The sequence below is a fragment of the Ambystoma mexicanum genome, chromosome 6q (genome assembly GCF_040938575.1).
Source record: "Ambystoma mexicanum isolate Mex_15411 chromosome 6q, UKY_AmexF1_1, whole genome shotgun sequence".
In the NCBI taxonomy this organism is placed as follows: domain Eukaryota; kingdom Metazoa; phylum Chordata; class Amphibia; order Caudata; family Ambystomatidae; genus Ambystoma; species Ambystoma mexicanum.
Genome location: NC_090937.1, coordinates 765616027 through 765638531, shown reverse-complemented (window position 1 = coordinate 765638531; position 22505 = coordinate 765616027). Strand labels below are relative to the sequence as shown.

Here is a 22505-nt window from a genome sequence, read left to right as displayed (position 1 = left end):
GTGTAAGACCACTGAAGGAACTTTTGTTTGTTGTTTTAAACCAGCAGCCCTTCTAAGGCAAGAGACTTTTGCAGGAAAGAGACTCGGCCTCTGAAGGAAGCCGGAGTGGGAAGCAAGCGACAGAGCCACGTTGCAGATGCTCGAACAGGATCGGAAATGCTGGAGAGAACCGGCGAGACAAACCAAAGCAAGTGGGGACCCCTGGGCGTTCCGTGGACCGCGCCAATGAAAATGGGAATTTATGAGATCGCTAATAAGGAAACTACAAGAAGCTTGTTTGAATGCAGAAAAGCCAAAGTACAGATTCAAGCCCTAATAAGATATAGATGAATGAGATGCAAGTGTGGGGCAAAGTTTGAATGAACATTACTGCAGACAGATATACCGAGCCAACAATCGTAAATGCAATTTTAGTGATACAGAGGAACTTTGAAACACATAAGAAGTCCTGGCAAGGGTACCCGGGCAATTGAAACATAAGCGAAGTCCTGGCAGGGGAGTATATCAGGCAAGCGAAATCACAAGAGACGTCCTGGCCGGAGAGTACACCAGGCAGTTGGAATTGCATAAGGAGTAATGGCAGGGGAGTATACCAGGTGAGTTGCAAAGCTAAAAGAAATACCAAAGATAAACAGAGTTTGCTAGACAAAGGAGACACCTGTGTTAAAGACTGTTCCAGAACTTGTTGCCTAACAGGAACATTGTGAATCAAGGAGAGACACAAAGGAACGGTTAATAAAAGAGACATTGCCATCCCACCTCAAAATCCAGGGGAAGGGATACGCCCTCTGTGTCCAAGGTCCATCACCTTGGAGTACATTTTTCGTTGGAGCTATTCTAATTTTCAGTTATGAACACTTTTTTGCCAATATCAGGTGGAAGACATTTCCTTTCACACGTTATTGTTTAGTTTGTAGTGTGAGGGTAAGGATAGGACTTTTATTGTACACAAGGACAACTTTTCTGTTATTGACATCCTGATAAAGACACAACCGTAGTTTCTGGTTTTTAGGTAGGGAAACTCCTCTTTAGAATAGGGACATAGAGGTATTTTCCCAACCCAGTCTTTTACCAAATCATGACAGCCTTGTGTCCGGCTTTCATTTCTGACCCCTCACACCTAGTTCAGGAGAAATTGATGGAGACTGCTGGGGCACCTCAACAGCTAGCCCTGACCCACATAAATCCCTGACTATGCTCCTCAGAGCTTCTGAAACTCCCTGTCCCCCACCAGCCACTCTGTGCCTCCTCCCACTTCCGTTCCTTTTCTTTACGTGTCCCCCATTCTTGGAACACCCTCCCTCCTGTCATTAAAGCTAGCTCCTCTGTGTAATGCTTCAATATCAGACTCAAGCTCCACTTACTGCCCAGTGAAGGAACCTCTCCCATCTGCCAACTACTCGTCCACAAAGTGACCCCAACCCTGCCCTCCCTCCATAACACCAAATGTATGTTCCTTCTGTAAATATGTACACCATTACTGTAAGCCATGTGCTAGAACTTTATTGCCTATTATATCGTTTTTGTAGCCAATGTCCCTTTACCTTAACCCCTCATTAAATAGTTCATCTCAATCAAATATGGTCAATCTTTTGTAAAGACGCTCTTCCCATCGACTGCCTCAGGCATCTATGCCAGTTATTCGAAACAACACCCCAATAGCCAGTAAGTACATTGCAAAAATACAGCACAATGCAATAGGAAGGTCCCGCCCTCTCCTTCATGGGATTTATCTGGTCTTTTGCCAAACGTAGCGCCAAGAATCGGAGCTAAGTAATATTACATCGCTCTGATTCTTGGAAGCATACCATGGTGGCCACCAGATTTCACCAGAGGAATGTGTGCTGGCCTAGTGCAAATTTGGAAATGCTGTGCCCAGTACAATTTTGCAGCATTTGCACTGCGTGTAAGTTGACATAATAGAGAGCCGGTGCCTTTATAAGCATATCGGTCGTTCCTCCTTTCTCCATTCATCCAGGCCACCTTAAATGGTCGGGCTCCTTTATTTTTAGAAAGATTGCAGGATAACAACGCATGCACTTTCGATGTGCCACACCTGACTTGGTTGCACACACACAGCACATTAGACTTTAGAGAGTGGCAGCGTTCCAAATGAATGTTCTAAAGAATGAATATTTCAAAAGGATGTCCGAGAGTGCAAGGCTTTATTATGTTCTGTACACAAACATGAAACAGACTCACAAAAAGATGGAATGTAATTAAACAAACACAAATATTGCACACTGACTTCTAGAACTGGGAAGATACACACATTTGAATGGAGCAGACTTCAAGCACATGGAGGCTGTGAAACACTATGCAGGTTGTGGAACATTCCTATGTCATAAATAATTCTAAATAACAAAACAGTGGGGTTAAGGCTGTGTTACTAACAAACATTATTGAATTGCTGTACATTCTTCAGAGCCAACCTACGCTCTCCCTATTTCTTTTAACATTTCAAATAACTTTCACACCTTCTTCACAAACACGCAACACAGTCACTGCTCACAACTCATCTGCACAAAACGTTTCAGTGGCAAATCACTGACATGGCAACAAAGCCCTAACTTCTCACCTTATAAACATATATGGGCACTTGATTTCCAATATGGCAAAGCGTTTTCCTCGTTGTAGTTAAACATACTTAAAAAAAATCGAATGCAATTTTCAAAAGTCACAGAGCAAAATATATATATTTTTGCCACATTACAGATATGTAGCAACATTTCTTTGATGTGGTTTGTTCATTAATTTGAATTTTAAGGGTTTTACCGAATATAAACACAGCTATACCACACATTCTTTGTGACGATAGCAATTGTTTCAGGATTGCAATCTGAGGATCTATATGGCACCATTCCATCACATTTTAGCATTGGAAAATAAATTGAGCAAATCGATTTTTCCCACAAACCCAGTTTCATCTTTCCTACTTGAAAAACTGAACAAAATCTGCATGCTGAATTGTTTACTCTGTAATCAGCAAAAGTGGCAAAAACATACACTTTATCCATTTACGTCTGATGCAAAATGTGTGGGAATATGCCCTTACGTGAACAGATTTTTCTTAAATTGCTCAAAATACTATAAACTCCTAACGTGTCTGATACCAGGGGGTTCTTGAATATCCTGCCAGTGTGTGCAGTACCTGATCCTCAAACGGTCTAGTCGGCTGTCGCTGATCCGTGACCCAGGAACATCTACACAAAATAAAAATCTGTCTGACGTTTTTAATGCTGTAAAAGTGAACATTCGCAAATGTGCTTTGAATCAAGATATTATTTATCTAACTTCAACCAAAAAAGCCAAGCTAGAAATTACATTGCTTTCCATTGCAACATAAAAGTTAAACGTTTTATTTGTATAAAGTAAAGAAAGTGACTTAAAAGGAAGTTCCTTGATCCAGTGTTGCATTGATCATTTATTTATTTTTTCATTTATAAAGCGCACTAAACCCAGAGGCATCAAGGCGCTGTTACAACTAGTTACACAATCTTGTAACATGTGGCAGTTCATTACCAGCAAGTGTGGTTTAGGCAAATAGCCAAGTTTTTAGGAACCTACTGAAGGCCCAGTAGGTGGTCTCAGCTCTCGGAGCTTGGGGGAGCAGGGTCCATTGTTTGGCTGCAAAGGTTGGGAAGCTGGCCCCTCCGGCTTTAGCTCTGTTGTAGATTAGTTGTCGTGGTTTGTTGCTGTGGTCCGCTCTGCGGGGTCTGTTGGATTGGTCTCTGATGATTTTCTTTGATAAATAGTCTGGGGATAGTGACTTAAAGATCATGCGCTCTCTGATTGGGAGCCAATGAACGCTTTTCATGGCAGCAGAGATATGCTCTCGTCTAGGGATGTTGAGGACCACTCAAATTGCATTGTTCTGATTACCTGCAGTTTTGCAATGTTGCAGGAGGAGATGCCTGCAAATAAGGCATTGCACTAGTCCAATCTTGATCCTATAATGGGGTCGCGCAATCGTGAGGCAGCTGTCTTTGCAGAGGAAGGATCTAGCAGAATTGATGAGTTTGGTGGTGTGGGCCACAGATGAGGTGATGCCATTCACTTGGCGTGTGAGCGAGAGTGTAGTGTTGAGGTACACACCAAGTGTTTTTATTGAAGCCGATACTGGAATTTGGCAACAATCAATGCAGAAGGAGGTGCACTGTGGATCTAACTTTTTTGTGCCCGATAGTGGCCCCACTAGAAGGAGCTCTGTTTTATTGTCATTGAGACAGAGACAGTGGATGGCCATCGAGGTTTGAATGATAGAGTAAACTTTGGTCAGTGCTAGGGAGACTTCGTTGTAATTGCCAGATAGGGGGAGAAGAATTTAGTGTCATCGGCATAGTTAGTGTAACTGATGCCGATTGAGTCAAATAGGTGAAAGAGGGGTTTAGTGAAGATGTTATAGGGTGTGGGGGATACACACGAGCCTTGGGGGACACCACAGGTTATGGGCGCCAGTGTAGCACTATAGTTCTCTGCAAATACCCTCATGGATCTGCATTGGAGGAAGGAGGCCACCCATCTAATGGCTTTCCTTGAGAATTGGGCTGAATCCCTGAGATGACGGCAAAGGATCTGGTGGTCAACTAGATCAAATGCAGCTGAGAGATCCAGGAGCAGAAGGTGGGCAGAATTTCCTTGGTCGCTGATCTCATCAAGCTGATTTTTTAGGTCAATTGGTGCTGATTCAGTGCTATGGCCGGGCCGGAAGCCCGACTGATTGACACCCAGGATGTGGTGGGTTTCAAGAAATTGTTGGATCTGTGTATAGGCGGCTCTATCCAGGATGTTGAGCAGAAAGGGGACAGAGGTGATGGGTCAGTAATTATTTGGGGAGGCCGGGTCAAGCAGGGGTTTTTTGATCAGGGGAAGTACCCAGGCTTCTTTCAAATTAGCTGGTACATGGCCAGCAGCGAAGGAGGCATTGATACATTTAGTGATGAATGAGATCAGGTCTGCGCAGTCATTGATGATTGATGCTGGGCAGACATTGCCTTTACATCTGGAGGGTTTTAGCCTTTATGGATGGCTGCTGCTTCAGATTCGGTGATCGGGTTGAAGTAGAACTTCGGGAGTTGGTTGGGTTATTGGGTGGTCTCTAGAGCATTGGTTTGGGCATGTGCAGGGTTTCGATCTTATCAAGCATGGCTGTTTGGATGGATGAGCACCAGACCTCATCTTTGACTATAGCAGGAAGGGGGGGTGCCGGGGATTTTAGTTCCCGTAAGATTGTAAAAATCTCTTTGTTGTTGGATTTGGCATTGGCGATTCTATGGTTGTAGGTGGTTGTTTTGACAGCTATAATCGCTGGTCTATATTGTTTGGCGGCCTCAGCAATTTGGATTTTTTTGGAGTCTTATCAGTGTTTTTCTCCAATTTACTTCAGCTACGCATTTCGTTTTGCATAGTTCCAAGAGTTCTTGGGTGAACCAGGAGTTGGAGTGTTTGGCAGTTTGGAATTTTTGGGGGGCTAGTGGAGCCACTGTATCCACTGCTGCTGAGAGGGTGCTGGAGTAGAGGTCACCCAGAATGGAGGGGTCATTAGAGTGCAAGTTTTGAGATTCAAGGGCTTGCAGGGGGGGGATATGCTCTCTTTGGTAAGTTTGCGAGTGCTACGTGTCCAAGCAGGGGGCAGTGCGGGACAGGGGAAGGTTGTGTGTTCTGTGGGCATGGCGATGAATGATAGTATGGGGTAATCCCACCACATGCAAGGGATGTTATTTGGGATGTTTGTCTGGCAGTTCAGGACGGCTATCCAATCTAGGATGCGACCCTTGATATGAGTCGGGTTTTGGACGCAGTGAGAGCATGGGCTATATTGGATGCATGGGCTTCAGACTGGTCATTGAGGCCAAGGATCAGATCTCCCAGGAGGATTACTCTGGAGGAGGGTTTAATGTTGTTAACCACTGCTTCCAAGATATCCTCTTCAAAGGTGAGTATGGGGCCAGGGGGTCTGTAGAGCACAAAAATGGTCATGGTGACCATGTGAGAGAGGGTTTATAGTCATATAATCGAATGTCAAAATGTCGAAAGTCATAATCTCGAAAAAAAATGTCAAACAAAAAAGTCCATTTTTTTATTACGTTTTTTATTCGAAATGGGGGGGTTCCGCCCCAACCCCCCTTTTTAAAAGGTTTTTTTTGGTTTACCCATTTTTTTTATTCGCGGACCCCAAAAAAAAATATAAATAAAACATTTTACTTTTTTTTCGACATTGTTTTCGAGATTATGATTTTCGACATTATTGATTCGATATTTTGACTGCACACTGTGAGAGAGGGATATCCTGGCTGTGGGTAGGTCGCAGTTTGCGGTCATAGGTATGGTAGTGTGTGTGATAGGGATGGACTCTTTGGCAATTAATGCTACTCCTCCCCCTCTATAGGTGGGTCTGGCTGTTCTGTAGATTACATAGCCCGTGGGTATGGCCAGGAAAAGCGCATGGCCGGAGGCTAGGTGTAGCCATTTCGCAGAGATGGCGAGGAAGTCTAGGTTTTGGGTGCAGATGAGGTTGTTAATGTGGAGAGCATGAGCGGCGAGTGACCTGGCACTGATGAGGGCTCCTATTGGCAGAGTTATGGAGTCTTTGGCTTTGTTGGACTGGCGCTGTGGATTCAGGTTGGGGGACAGTGAGGAGGCTTCTAGAGTGTTGGGGAGTGGGTCGTTTGCAAGAATCAGGGGTACGGGCTGCTTCAATGGGTATGTTTCCATAGCCTAGGGGCCAGGGCACTCTGCAAGGGCCGTATGGTTGCTGGGAGGTAGACTTTAGAGTGAGCAGTGTTAGGGGTAGATTGAACTTGCCTGGCACGGTGGGTTCGTTCTCAAAAGCAGGAGTTTCTAGTCAAATATGGTGTGGGTCGGGACGTTGGCTGAGGGTGGGTCGTTCTGGATCCAAATCTATAGTTCCATTGGGCAAGGCTCATAGTTGGCCTGACCTGCATGACTGGAGGCAATGGCAGTGTTAAGTCTCTGAGGTGGGATTGTTTGATGGCGTGACCTGCTGCAAGAGCTTTGGGGTTTTTGTCAGTGTTTGATTCCAAGGTGATGACGGAGGGCCCGGCCTGTATGGTATCTGTTTGGGTGGACTGGATGAGGTTTCTGCCAGGAAAGCCACGATAGAGAATGTAGTGTGAGCATCAGCGGGTGTTCTGGGGCAGTGTTAGTGTGGCATGCGCGGGTGTCTGATTCCGATGGGGGATGGGGTGTTCTAGCGGCATCACTGAATGGTGGTGAGTGAGGGTGCTCACCGATGCGCATTGTGGCAGGAACTGGAATCATCCAGGGCAGATTGTGCCAGCAGGATGGCTTCTTGCCCATTCACTTTGATGTATCTGCACTGAGACCCAGAACTGTAAATAGTAAGCGAGTGGGTGCCTATTTCCAAGGAAATACCGCAAATATCCACATGTAGGGCCTGCGTGCAATGTCTCTTTCTAATGAGTTGTATGACGTCTGGTGGGTAGTGTGGCTGCGAAGACTACCCCTCTACAGCACTGAAGAGATGTATTTACACTATCCAAGAATTTAGATTGAAATCTAGATGGAGAGATAAAATGACAAACAATGGGGGCCACGTCTCAGCGCAACATGTTTTCTTCCACATCGGATATTACAGCCCTAGTTACAGTGTCAAGCTACCAATTGAGGGATCTTATTAGTAGCCAACAACCTAAAAGTGTTGTGACACCATTTTTGTTTATTTAGACCAAATAAAGCATGCTAGTCGTTGCATTTCCTCTAGAATTTATATTGTAGGCTCTTCCCCATTTGCAGGCAGGTCTCAGTAGTAATGAAAGGCTCACTGGGCGCTGATATTTTCGTGATTGCTCTTGTGATTGGTCAAAGACTACTGCTTGACCCCACTGGAAAGGTTTGGGTTGTCATTCTCATAGGAAGATAGAAAGACGGCTTGAGGCTCCAAATGCTTATCCTAAACACTGAATGGGCACAGAAGCTACATAAGAAACAGTAAATTCAATATTTTTCGAGGGATATTTATGGGATAAAATAATCACCTAAACGTCTTAGTACAAGGGGTATTTCCAGAGTAACAACGCAGTGTGGGCCACCGGCTAAGTACTCTTTGCCACAGCGTTAGTGCTGTGACACTCATCTCGATTAAAAAGCAGAAAGGAGCACCTATAAATATGTTAACTATGTGAAAGGGGTTTTCGTGAAGTCTGCAAAGAGCCTTCAGCCACACCGAGTGTGACAATGGCAGCCACTGGGCCACCACGGCACACGAGTGTTGGGGGACTTTTTACTGCAGTCTACAATCTCAACGTGTAGATCTGAGCTGCGGACACTCATTGCTAGACTCTGCACATCCTTGAATTTGAGCAGGGGATTAGTTGTGAAAGATGTAAAAGTTCTTCCTGTGGAAAACACCTACGTGACTAGTCGAAATATGTCCAAATTGTGGAGCTCATTTTCCTAGTGCTATACTAATATAAACAACAGCACGGTTTTGTCACTTCAGTGTTCAAATCCGTTTGCATCCACATCATGCTGACAACTACTGTGGCGTTGGGACATGGAGTCAAAAGCCAGAATGAGAACTGAATTGCAGGCTTTATAAAAACAAGGGTCTACTGCTGTTCTTAATGGCTGGCAGGAGATTTACCCACGCGTGATCCTCCCACTGTCCTTCTTACACATAAAGTTCCACCTAATTCATGGCTGTTGGCTGAATTAGGTTACTTCATATACTGTAAAAACTAAGGGTCTCACTAAAGAAGGAAAGCAGCAGGTGCTGGAGCTAGGCTCTGCTGAGTGATGAACTCAGTGCTATTGCATTTATGTATTTCAGTCACGTTCTCCCAGTGCTCCCCCCAACTGGGGTAGCACTACGTCGACCGGCACGCACACCAAAACAGAGCCTGAGACTCAAAGCCTGCAGAGGAAAGGACCTGAACGTTCTCTCACGTAGCCCGTCACTCACAGTGGCAAGCCGCACTGATTTCAGCAGTAGAATGCGAAATCACCTGCTTCAGACACTCGGACAAGTTCTTCATCAAGCAGGTGTGCGTTTCCCTCCTTTCACCTTATTTATGTATTACCACTTACGATCTGGCATTCCTGCTGGTGGTATAGAATTGCCAATGCTTAATAATGGTGATGATGAAACTACCGCCCGCGTCACTGCTCTTCCCTGTATATAATTATTTAGGTATAATGAAATTGCCTTCCAGCGCTTGAATAATGCATGCAATTATGACTAAACTCAATAGCATTCAGGGTATTACAATCTGAAGACTAAAAAACGGAGTCAGCCATAATAAGATTTAAGCCTTTGGCCCGCAGCACATGGACCTCTGCAGTGAATGCATTAGGCCACTGAGCTATTCGTCCCGGACACTAACCAGTTATCAATCTGCCATGATAGAAACCATGCATCTGCATATTACTAGCAGTTCCCTGCAGCTGTCACTCAACCCGCTAGCATGTGAGTACTCACCACTCTGGCCTGCAGGTTGCACATAGCCTGCTGCAGATAACTGTGTTACCTGCTATACACAGGTGTGAATGCCAGTAAAGCAGCTCAGTAGTTACATGCCTGCTGCAGAGATCGATGTGCAATCTTCGGGTAAAAGGTTTTGTTCTAGACACGATAGTTCAGTTGACTGAGTGCCAGTTGCAGAGATATGTGTATAACCAGCACGTGTTCAGTAATCATTGTGACACAGACAAGGGCACTACAATGACAAGATGTAAAGGTTGCAGAAAATGACGGCTCGCTGGGATTGCTTTTAAAATTATTTTCTACCCAAGTAATTGTTTTGTGAGGTGTGAAGCTGCCAGATGCATAGTAGCCCATTATTTTAATGTAAGCCCCGCGGGTGCTTTTAAGTGAAGAACACTTGTGTGTAATTTTCATTCCGGTTGATTTTTTTGAAGGGCCATCGTGTGCTCTGCTGCTGGCCTTTTCGTGTGTTTTGTTCTGTCATCAATTAAAGGAAACCAAGACAATGTACAGCTCCTCTCTCTGTGTTTAGAAGCATTGTCAGCCAGCTGCCTCGTCCATTTAAAACCAACAGGGGTGAATGCAACTGCAGCCCTCTACGCAAGGAGTTTTGATCAGTTTAACATTTTAGAAACGCCCATTGAAGTGGTCAACTCTGTTCTCCTGTAGGCGCCTGCATAGCGGGTATGGTGCAATCTAAGGGATGCCACTATCCGACCACTTGCAACATAGGTGCTGCTTATATGTTCATGTGTACTGCTCTGCTGAGAAAACCCGAGCAACAAGAATGTGAATATCTGCATAAGCTGCTTTACCAGCATTTCTGGTTCCAGGAAGTTGCAGCTCACAGTTTATTATTGCGCCACCTGCTGGGGGTTGATGTGCAGATCATTGGGACATGAACACAATGAAGGGTAAAGGACACACTGGCAAGATATTGCAAGGAGGTACAAGGCCAAGGTTAGGTTTAATCTATTCCCTGATTCATTCTACCTATAACCACAACAACTTCATTAAGATTGCTTACGTGATTGAAAAAGACTTTGGCAACACCTTACTTTACATGGATGCGTTCATTAACTATTTCAGAGAATGTGGGGTTTTACAGGGCACTCTTCAAAATAGACACATCTCATGCCCTGACGTGTTCGAGCTCTGCCAGGAGCTGATTTGGGCGTTTTCAAACTCAAATTCATTTATGTTGTGTAAATGTGCACAGATTACATCCCGTGGAAACTGCAGCAATTAAACATTCCATTATGAAACTTCTAACAAAGTCTTACCAAAGCTTTTGTGTCGACCGTTTTCTGGAAAATAAACCTCTGAACAATTCAGTGAAAAACTGGAAAAACTTTTCAAGGCCAAGCTGTGTTTGCGCCAAACCGTGGGGTCGTGTCGCTGAGTCGCCTTAACTCCTGCGATGCGCCCTGGGAGCATTTCTGCACAGTGTACCGTTATCTTACCTCGAACCTGCTCACTTACAGCTCTGAAAGAGTGAGGACTGTGGGGCCTACATAGGATAAAAAGATTGAGAAGACTCTTGTATTTCGTGGTTGGGTGTATAATGCATTCCAACAGCAGTCTTTCGTATAAATAGAAGTGGAAGCTTGCAGCAAACCTCCCACATTAAATATTCCTTTTCATACGTTTTATCATTTGTTGGCAACGGGCGCAACATGACCAAAGTCCTGCTCTGCAGCTCCTCCTGGCGCATGACAGTCTGAAAGGTTTCATCCCTAGGGGAAGTTAGACTAAGTTCTTGCAGCTAGAAGGTTGCCAGCAATGGAAGGGTCAGGCTGTTCTTGATTAAGCATGTGGCATTTACACTAGTGGGGGTAGTGAGGAGGAGACCAATCGAGGTCCAAAGTCTTCTTGGTCTTGCAGTAGAGTGGCGACCCAGCCCTTCTCAGTGCCATCCGCTGTTACTGTAGGTACCGGTAGACCTTGAAGCAGTGGTTGCCGCTATCTGCAACGACCACGTGGCCGTCCGTGGTGAGAGCCAGGCCTTGCGGGCCATACAGTGGATCCGCACATGTGTTGATGTATGACAAGAACGAGCCACTTCCGTCGAACACCTGAAGAATTGAAAGAAACAGTAGACATGTTATCAAGATGATATAGCCTGATGATATAGCCAGCTGCAAATGTAGTTCAGGATCACAAGAAGAGGATGTATTTCATTCAGCCCTGTGGTGGATTTCATTGGCTGCAACTGCTAGAAACCCTTTGTCAGATGTACTATAACTTAGGACTCGCCTAAGTACTTTGTGGCTAAGGCCATTTACCATGTACAGTGCTGGCAACCCTTACTTAGAATGAATGGGTGAAGAATAAGTCCAGTTCCGAAAATTCATCGAGCTGCTGGTTGGTAAAGACTGGCAATAAATGGCCAACATGACGAAGCTGTCTAGGTTGGACTTCCCCTTCCACGTGACTGAACCTGTAAACATTTGTATGGGGCAACATTAATATAGATCTTCATTTCAATTTCTGTCAATAGACATTTCAACCACTATGGAGAAATGTATGCTTGATCTTCAAGTGCAGTAGATCATAAATAAACTACCATGACTTAACATTTTCTAAGGGAACCAACAAGTTGACAGATCATTTTTCAAAGATTAAAACCGGGGGTGGACTGGGATTCAAAAGATGCCCTGGAAATAATGTTCAAAGTGCCATGTTCAAAGTGGCCCAATATTACTCATTTTCAACAAGCCCAAACCTTTTACTATGAGAACATTTGGAAATAACACAAAAAAGAGGCCCAGGGTGCAGAGGCCTACCGGAGTTCCTTATAGGCCAGTCCACTACTGATTAAAACCTAAATGAAATGGTACGTTGCATTATTCGACCAGAACATGGACGAATTCTTTTAGATGTTTTCCACATAAAAGTTATATTTGTTCCTCGAGCCTCAAAGTACAGCTGGCTGACGAGACCCTAACAGGCCATGCCAGGCCCAGTGCTCTCATAGTTTCATGCAGAGGGGCGTGGCCCAGTTAGTCAGACTACCATGCTCCTTTTGGGGCAGTTGCGGACTGATTTGCATAAGGAGGACGATGAACCTCTCTGTAATGGCAGCGAGGACCTAACAATGTGGAGGCTGCTGGGGCACTATCTGTAGGCTACAATTCACAGCTCAAGCATTACACTCGCATTTTAGGATCTCTTACGAGGTTCCCCACGTGGTGTGGAGGCAGGTTTCCTTCTCTGACCACGCCCCCCCCGCCCCATCCGTATGTACAAAGAGGATGTGATTTCCAGCACTGCAGCCGACCTCCTTGAAGTACGCCCCTCTCCCGGAAACCAGAAAGCTTCCCTTAACCTTCAGGGTCTAACTTCCTTGTGCAGCACCAGACGCCCATGTGGTCCATCCACCCTCCAAAAATGTATGAAACGGGTTTGAAATTTGCCATGATGTCGTGAAGGACAAAGGGAGCAAAACTCAATTCTCAAAGAAGCCCCAATGATGATATTAAAATTGTGTTTTCGTGTAATGAATCTTGCTGCACGGTTAATGCACCAGGAATTAGCTTTTGCGGGGCGGGTTCTAGGGTATTTAGTATGTTTTATGGCAAATAGGCACAACTTTACGATGTTCTATGGTAATCAATTTCCAATGGGCTTTATTGTGAGTTTGGCACTGCAGTAAAAAGTGGTGGTAAAGTGGCAGTCATTCTCTTACCACTACTCTTCCCAAACCACCACGTTTTAAGTTTAGAGTTGAGTTGGAGGAGATGCCTCCAGCCGGCTTAATTTCACTGGCAAACCTTGAGAAATTACCACGGGCAGGGTTTCCACCCATGGCAATCGCTCTCATTTCCCCACGGAAATCCACGAGCGGGATTGAGCTCTGCCACTATCCCGAGTGGCGGTAGCAATTATACTGCCAAGCTTCCTAATGAGGCTCAATGTGTTATGTCCGCAGAATGTGCTCCCGCTGGTCCATGCAATGCTGCTTCTGTGTGCCGCGCCACTCAACTCCTTCCATGTTGAAGGACCTGCATATATCATGCCCCAATGAGAGGCCACTTGATAACGCTTAGATTAACAATCACAATGTTGAATGAATATTCAACAATCTCTTTGTGCATCTCCATTGTGCTCTTTCAATTTTGGGGACACTTCACCCATTGTGCATGTGGCACACAAAAACATCTGGATTTGGCATCTCCATGATTCGTACTAAAATATTCACATTTCATGGCGAAAGAAAGTACAAGGTGACCTAATCATAGTTAGCAATGTAGCATGTATAATCTAAAGTGAAGGTTGAAGGTGGGGAAACACAAATTGTGTCTTGCTACTGGTTTCCTTCATAGAAAGATACTTTAGTGCCATTTTGTATTTTTGGAGAGGCAGGATCTGGGGACATTAATTCAAGAGCCTCGTGGTGGTCTTTAATTCAAGAGCCTCGTGGTGGCCTGCATCACAGCTGGGGGATTGCCAGTGCAATGGGTTGCACAGTGAGAGCATCAATATGTTGCACAGTGAGAGTATAGTAAGAGCAGGGGGTGCAGCGTTCTTGCAGTGGGGCAGAATGAGTGTGGTGAGATAAAGTGTGAGTGGCCTGGGATGAAGCGTGAGTGTAGTAGGCCGCACAATGAATGCATCATACACTGACACTGCATCCCCATGTAATAACACAGCACCCTACTACAGTCACAGTGCAGCCGATCACGCTCAAACTGTAGCCCTCTGTATCCCTATGTGCACACACTACACGCCCCACTGCCGTAGCCTTCTCTTCAGATATGCATCCTAAGGACAGTCAACCGAAGAGTCATTTAATCATGATGTTGCACACTTAGAAATGGACAAACGGCTACCAACGGGTTTCACATATCCCACTTTTGTAAACTGACAGAGTTCATCAGAACAGCCGTTACCTGTATTCGACTATTTCCCCAGTCGGCTACAATAATGTTTCCATTGGTGTCCACGGCTACTCCTGTTGGAGCGTTAAACTGCCCATTGCCTTCTCCATTGGAGCCAAATTTCAGTAAGAATTCCCCTTCAGGATTGAAGACCTGAATGAACAAAGCATAATAGTAAGTTAGTGCAATGTCGAACAAGATTGCCTCTCCAACTGTGAGTGGTTGCAGTCTGGATACATGGCTAATGGAACATCGCAAGAAGAAGAACAAGCCACAGGTTCTGGCCCTCAGCTGTTTCACCTTTTGCTAGTGCAAGAGCAGATCTTGCTGGGTCTGGTCCCAGCTCCCCCGCCCTTTGTTGGCGCTAGAACTGTGGACTTGCCCTGGCATGGCTGTCCGTTTAGGATTGGTTGGGGCTGTCAGGAAACATGATCACTTGTGGCAGTCGGGGACTCAAAGCCGTTCTCAATTAAACTTGTAAATTAACTTCATCAAATTACTATAAATCATCAGTTAATGATCTGCAAAATGTGCACATAGAATAGTTCACTGCATTCAATAAAAAAATGGTAATTCTTCATTCTTTTGACATTTTAAAACTGTTCATCTTGGGGGTCTGCATTTTCAATGCGGTCATTCTGACAACCAACCCAGAATTTCCAGTATTTCAATACATGGCCATTAGCATTACAACCAGGAACTCTTGCAATTGCAAACATTTTGAAGAGAAATAAAACATCCAAATGTATGTCCTTTGATAACAAGGCCACGTTTAATATGACCTACCTCAACTGAGGGTAGGATCTTGGTTAGTATGTGTCAAACATACAAGCTGGGCTTGCTCCCTGAAAATGAGCACGTCACACCTTCTGCCTCGATTCCAGGATGAAAACCTCTGCTAAAAGGGAGTGTAGCGGTAAGGAGGTGTGGGGTGGGAGCAGGGTGTGAATGATGGCTGTGGTGCGGCTGCTTTAAGAAGCACGCAACCGAGTGACGTAACTCCATTGCGTAAATAAACGGGGCGTTCCCGCTACGGAACGCCAGTGCACGGGCTGAGCCCAGATGAGTAACTGTGTCTGCTGAGTCTTCTTGGGGTTCTCGAGCTACCGCTACAGCAGGCCCACTGGGCATGGTAACAATGGGGATGAGGAGGTAGCTGTAACGAATCTTGACGTTGGGCTATGCAGCGGTAATCCCTGATAAGCTTGCAAAGGGCAGAGCAACATCACAAGGCACTCGCCGTCCACGGAGCCGATACAAGCACAACAGTGAGGCATACTCGGGTCGGCCTGAGCAACGGAGGTTGCAGCTCCCCTAGGGAGTGCATGTGCACCTCCTGTCAGAAATGTTTGGCGCATCCACGGATGCAAACGATTTTTTTTTTTTTTGCACAAAAAAAGAAGATACATATGGAACAGGAGGATGTCTGTTGTATCCCAACATATTGGTCGTCCTCTCCAACATCCAGCGGTGGTCTCATGGGGAGGAGTGCACTTTTGTTTGGACTGGCTGCCAATAGTAGTGGCCCCGGTGTGTGAGGGTGATTTTTAGGCCTCATTTTTACAGACCGTGACCATGTTGGGGTCAGCCAGTAAAGTGAGGGCTGAATTTTGGGGCACATACCTGCTCTCCGAGGCCAGGACGCACGTAGTACTAGGTTGCAGCCCTTTGGTTGGGGTGCCTGTGCACCTAGTGTTGAACCTCTGCCTCAAGCGCATGGATGGAGGTCAAGGAAATGCTGCTGCAGTGTTGGTCCCGATGGGGGTACAAATGCCCACCAATAGGGGTCCCTTGTGCCGATGTCTGAGTTTGATGTCTCTGGTTGTGCCATCCAGCCTGGGCCCGTGATGGAATTAGTGGCTAGAATGTTTGGAGATATATTTTAAGGCCGCAGGGGAGGTGAATGATGAGGCAAAAGTGTCGACCCTCATCTATGCAGCAGGTCCAGCGGTCCACAAAATCTTCAAAACCCTTCAACCAATCAATGACTCTTCTGTAGCAGCGAAAAACATGTTGAGAGAAAGTTTTTATGCCGCTTGACAACCTGGACTATGAGAGGTTTGTCATGTGCAACTCCAAGCAAAAGGATGATGAGGCATTGGACACTTTTCATGGTAGGTTGAGACATCTGGCATCCTCCTGTGCATTGGACAGTGAAGAGAGCATGATACGCCAGCAACTCATTCAAAGTTGTGCATCTGGGAAACTCCAACACCAACTGTTGAGACAGCCTGCACTGACCCTAGTACGTATTCTGGAGCTGGGTCGTTCACCCAAGTTGGCAGACACACATGCGTCTAAAATGGATGCAGCAATACGGACATTGAAGATTGACGAAGTATGTGCCGTGGGGAGCTCACAGGGTGCAGGAGAGGTGCAAAGAAACATGGCATCGCCAAAAGATAGAAAAATTGAATCGTCAATGCCCACACCATGGATATGACCTTCCACATGCAGGGGAATGATCTGCCATGGGCCGACCGTGTCGATGGTGTGGAAATCCCAATCATTTTGCACACATGTGCTGGGCCCCCGGGCCAGTGGTGGTGCAGAGAGGACCGGTCAGGGTGGTTATGTCCAGTCAGAGGCGCCCCCAGAACGTGGCCTTGACAAATCTGGAGGAAGATCAGAGTGGAAAAGAGGTGGAGGATGAAGACGAAGAGAACATTTCCTTCATCTCCAATGTGTGTAGGGGCACCAAGGGGGTGGCCAAAACGAAGGCACACTTACTGAAGGTGTGGTTCCCGCAACTGGAAAGGCGTGTGGACGAGTTTGTGGCCAGATGTGTGTGGTTACAGGGGGTTTCCCCGGTGCAATGTGAACCGTGGATCAAGTCCATGCTGAGAAAGTCCCAGCCATGGGAGACCGTACATGTCAGGGACACGCGCTTCATAGTGTTCATCGACCAGTGGATGAGGTGTTCAGAAGTTGAGTTTGTGGAGTCGGTGGCATTTGACCACATTGTGTCAGTACTGGAGAAGGTATTTGCCTTGCATGGTTTCCCGAAGCTTGTACAATGGACCACCATTTCAAGGAGAGAGTTTTGTGCAGTTCATGCTGGAGTGCAGCATTCATCATAGGAAAAACTCACTGGTGTGGCCAAGGGCCAATGGGGAAGCGGAATGCTTCATGCAAACTCTTAAAGTGTTTTGTATTGCCCATGGGCAGGTTCAGTGTCTGAGAAGGGCCCCGTACCAGTTCCTAAGGGAATACTGAGTGACCCCACACTGCTTGACAGGCGTGGCATCTGTGGAAGTGCTGTTCAAATGGTGCTCCCCAAGGTCTGCTGCCGGAATTGGAAGAGAGAGCACCGGGCCAAAGTTGATAATGAGACGGTAGCAGAAGAAAGGAGGGCCAGAAAGTACAGTGAAAAAATTTGAGGGGTCTACAGCAACATCAGTTGGTGCCAGGTGGTGAGGTACTCGTGAGGAACAGACAGGCACCCGCAGGAGAAACTCTTGCTGACGTATGAACCTCAGACCATGGACGTGGTGGAAGTAGAAAAGTCCATGGTGACTGCCGCCGATGGCAATGCTACTGTGACGAGAAACTACAGCTTCTTCAAGAAAGTCGGTGAGGGTGGTCAGACGAGCACTGCATCGTGGAATGCGAGAGATTAGATACTGGACGAAGCAGGAGGGATCAGCATTCCCCAAGAACCAGTGGACAAAGATGACAGGCGATTGGAGATCGAGCTGAGGAGGGAGGCGGCAGTACCCACAACGCATTACACAAAGTAGGTCTTCCTGTCTAAATGACTGGACGCATAAAGGAAAGCCTACATCAAGATGTTTCACCAGCATTGTTTACTGTTTTGTTAGTTGTGCTAAGCAACAGAATGTTAATCTGTATTCCACACTGTTTGTTGTTGTTATGAAAAAGGAGGAGTGTGATGGGCTGCTTTAAGAAGTACGCGACAGAGTGATGTAACTCTGTTACATGAATAAATAGGGTGTTCCCCCATAGCACACCAGTGCATGAACGGAGCCCAGACAAGCAACTGTCTCCTGAGTCCTTTTTGGGTTCCCGGGGCTACTGCTACACCATGGGAACAATGGCTATTTGCATCCAAAATTGACACCTACATTTTCTAAAATGTAAATCAAAGTGATGGTCCTTTCAAATCCATCTGTTGGAACTATACACACTTTGTCTCAATGATCTGCCACAATAGAGGGTCCATTGAACCTCAGAACTGAATAAGTAAGTTGTACTGGCAACATAAATAAGGTTTCACTTTCCACCCCAAACAAGAAGATCCAGTCTGAGCATCATACTGACACGTTAGGCACCACTAAGCCCACTTCTTCTGCTCACCCCTTTGCTTGGTGAGAAAGTAAAGACAGACTGACATTAGCACAGGTCTCTGCGTGCCGCAGGTGTTCTTCCTCACCAATGGAGTATGTAGTGTGGCACTGTCATACATTTGTATGTGCCCAATTGTTCTCTCCACCTCCCTCTACTGTACTGAACGTCCAGGCCGATGTCGGCACTGTCCCAGAAATGCCTGTTTTGAGAGTGCTCTTGTTTCCCTGACTCAAACATCATGTCGTCCCCGCATCTGTGTTGGTCTTCATCTTGCCTCGAAAGATAAATTAATAAGAGACAAATGGAGACAAATGGAGAAAGACGAGTTTGCTAGCAGCATGACATGCACAAGTTGACTGAGGCATTGCTGTAAACGTGTGCCTAGTTAAGGCCAATAGTGCTTATTTTAACATCTAGCCCTGTCCAGAACTAAGAGATTATCTCTGGAAAAGGTAGAACATTATTTGATTCGAACCAGATTGTGTAAACCGCTCATATACCCATAGGTCTCTTAGCTCTGGAGATTGGCAGGGTCATGTAAAAAACACTAATGGGGGAATGCCCACCTCTTGAGGACCTGCCGTAAGTGGGCATGTGCCTCAATAGATCTCAGATGCAGCAGAAGCCAATTCCAAAGGCGATGGCTTCCACCTTGAAGGCTGTGCCGCCCATTCTTTTCAGGCCATGGACATGATTCCTTTGGCGTGAACGCTCTCCCGCCACGTTTTTGTTCCCGGTTCCGAGAGCTGTCAGCATGGGGGACGGATGCCCTTCGTGATGAAGGACTGGCTGAAGGGCTGTGCCTACGTCTTTCATCCAGTTCCTCTAGTTGCCAGGACTATTCAGAAGATCAGGGTCAGTGGGGCTGGTGTGATTCTAGTTGCACCAGTTGGCCCAGGTGAGTATGTCTCTGGACCGTCTCCCCCTCCTCTTGGGAATAGCCTCGGCATCTCCCCTCATTCTAACAAAAGCTAGAGACCAAGTAACAATACTAGGTCACACAGCCGCTCTCTTTTGGACCCAATCTGGGTACGTTGTTATTCAAAGTTCAAAGCAATATGATCAGGTATCAAAATGTATAAAGCTTAATCCAAAAAATTATAAATGAGTCTGTTTCATGGTTGAGTATCAAAAATGATTGTTTATCCAAAATAAATTCAAAACAAAAATGTCACTAATGTATTCTTAGTGAGGGAGCAATTGCCACAATCCATACATAATTCAGACTGAGATATGCCAATGCATTTCGGAAATCATTTCCTTCTTCAGGGCAAGTCTAGTAATCAGAGTGGATATGTACAAAACACACACATTAACATCATAATAAGCACATTTGTTGTAAAAAATAAAATAAAAGAAAATGTAACATACCGATCAGCAGTGTTTTCAATAGTTGGTGGATAGAAAAGACAAAATAAGAATACCCTATAAGTGATATGAAATGTAAATCAATAGCAACATAAAGCAATGAAGTTTAGTTTTACCTTATTGGTGTGGCAAATGGTGTAGAACAAAGCGTACGTGCCCACAGAGAAATGGGCCAACAGCAATGTTGTGGATAGCGGGGGTTAATGTAAAATCCAATTATGTTTGTAACAAATCGAATCTAGTAGTCAAAAAAGAGGATCAGATCAGATGCCTCGTCATTACTGGCATTCGCTTGTATTTAATAAGGTAAAAGCGATGAAATATACCTTTAAGCACGTGCAGCGTGCAGATCCTCCTGTGTGTGGCTTCACTGCAGTAACTCGTACTGCCGCGTTAAGCCGTTGCCGAGACAACGGTACTTTTGTAGCACACGTGGCAAATCGAATCTAGTAGTCAAAAAAGGAGGATCAAATCAGATGCCTCGTCATTACTGTCATACAAGTGCATGTAATGAGGTAGGAGCGGTATGTTGGGCATGAATCATCTACCTTTAAGCACACGGAGTGTGCAAATCCTCCTGTGTGTGGCTTCACTGCAGTAACTCAGACTGCCGCGTTAAGCCGTTGCTAAGACAGTGGTTCTTTTGTAGCACACGTGACCGCTTCGAATCAGTGGGATGCGAGTGGTCACGAATTAAGTTGTGTAGCAGGTGCTAGCCTGCGGAAATGAAAACAATATATGTGAGGTATGCCCTATCTATGCCCACAATTGTGATAGCAAAAAATAGGAACGAACACAAATAAAAACAGAAGAAATACTTCATGGTTGAAGCGCAAGTAAAGGCAGCAAAAAAGGATATTTCTAAATTCCATGAGAACAAAAATGTGTAACCAACTGGATCAATAAATGCATATCATATGACTAAGTAAACAAATAAAAACCCAAAACACAAACATAAACAAGAGGCAAGTGCTGAAATCAACCTCATATGCTAAAGATGATCAAGGTCCAGCCTCGTCGTGGGTGGCACCTTGGGTCCCAGACGACATCCGGGACATGCGGCAAGGCTGATCTTAGGTGACACAAAGCGAAGTTTCAAACAGGAAATAGTACGAATTCTCGAAACATGTGGTCAAATACAAAATAGGAAGCACGCTGGAGGAACAGGTGGTGAATAGTAGTGTATCTCAAACATAACAGTGATAGTTGATTTCTTCATTCAAACCATTCGGAACCAGACTGCAAAGTTTGTCGATCCAAAATGTCTCCCTGCGATTAAGGCGCAGGCCCAAATCTTCATGGGGATTGTTCTTGGTCAGAACTTCTAGGATCAAAAACTTGATTTGTGAGAGGTTATGATTGTTCGAGACCCAATGGCGCGCCACAGCTGAATTAGGGTTAGAGTTGCGGATACAAGACCGGTGTTCATTCCACCGTGTCTTGGCCGCTCTGGTTGACTGACCCACATAGTATTTCCCACATGGGAATTTGATGTCGTATATGATGTTCATACTGTCACATGCACCGAATGTCTTGAGGAGAATCTTCCTACCTGTTCGTGGATGAAAAATAACATTGCCTTTGATAACTGAGTTGCAATTGATGCAGTGTAAACAGGGAAATGTACCGGTAAGCTGTGTGATCAATTTCTTCAAGGGTGGTCTTGTATGTACCAGTTCATCCCTGAGGTTCCTACTTCTCTGAAAACAGGTGGCTCATTGAATAGATTTTGTACTCTCGTATCGTTCTTAAAAATGCCCCAATGTTTCTTGATGGTTTTCTTAATTTTATTGCTCTGATTAGAGAATTTAGATACATACACTGGTGACTTGAGTTCACTTGTTGGTTTCTTCGGAGCAGATAGTAGAGCTTTGCGTTTAAGGGAACTGACTGTAACGCTCACCTGATTCCCGTAGAGGCGCCGGTCTTGACTGGGCGTATACCGTATCTTCAAAGGTGATGTGTAACACACGGCTGGCTCTTTGGGCTGGACCTCTGTGCACTGTATGTCTGACTCGAAGGATAAGATGTCTGCAGATAGAAAATATGGGATTAAGGAACTGGGTTATTGAATGTCTCTCTCTTCTTCCCTTTCTCTTCTCCTGTAGAACCCCAAAGGTTAACGCTCTCAGGTAAGCGCCTGGAAGCACGTAAGTAAGCGCTTGTTGCCTGCTTCACGATGCGCTCTAACTGTCTTTTTATTTTGCAGGTACAAGTTTGGAGCGGCTGCAGGGTGCCGGAATACCCACTGGGTTAGATGTGGAAAGGAGTAATGGCACGTGAGTATTAAAGTTCCCCAATGTCTTTAAACGCACCTTGTTTTGTCTTTCAGATGCGGGATGCAGCGCCAAAGGCCTCCGGAGCGTGCGAAGAGTTGGTAAGCTTTTGTCTTTCAGATGCCGGAATGCAGCGCGAGGCGTTGGTGACAGCCTATGGACCAGGTAAGTGAAGAGCTGTCACTGAAGACCGTAATGCTAACCTGT

At 45.5% G+C, this 22505-nt stretch overlaps 1 protein-coding gene across 4 annotated transcripts in view; it reads right to left on the bottom strand.

Annotated features, from left to right (window-relative positions):
• Positions 1 to 2148: 2148 nt before the first annotated feature.
• TRIM2 (tripartite motif containing 2) overlaps positions 2149 to 22505 on the bottom strand; it is a 601585-nt gene continuing 581228 nt past the window's right edge. For all 4 annotated transcript variants that reach the window (XM_069631297.1, XM_069631295.1, XM_069631296.1 and 1 more), the window contains exons 11-12: positions 14359 to 14499; positions 2149 to 11541 (exon numbers count right to left, since the gene is read on the bottom strand). In XM_069631297.1, the coding sequence (XP_069487398.1) occupies positions 11389 to 11541; positions 14359 to 14499 (294 nt within the window). In that variant the 3' untranslated portion in view covers positions 2149 to 11388. The remainder of the gene's footprint in view (positions 11542 to 14358; positions 14500 to 22505) is intronic.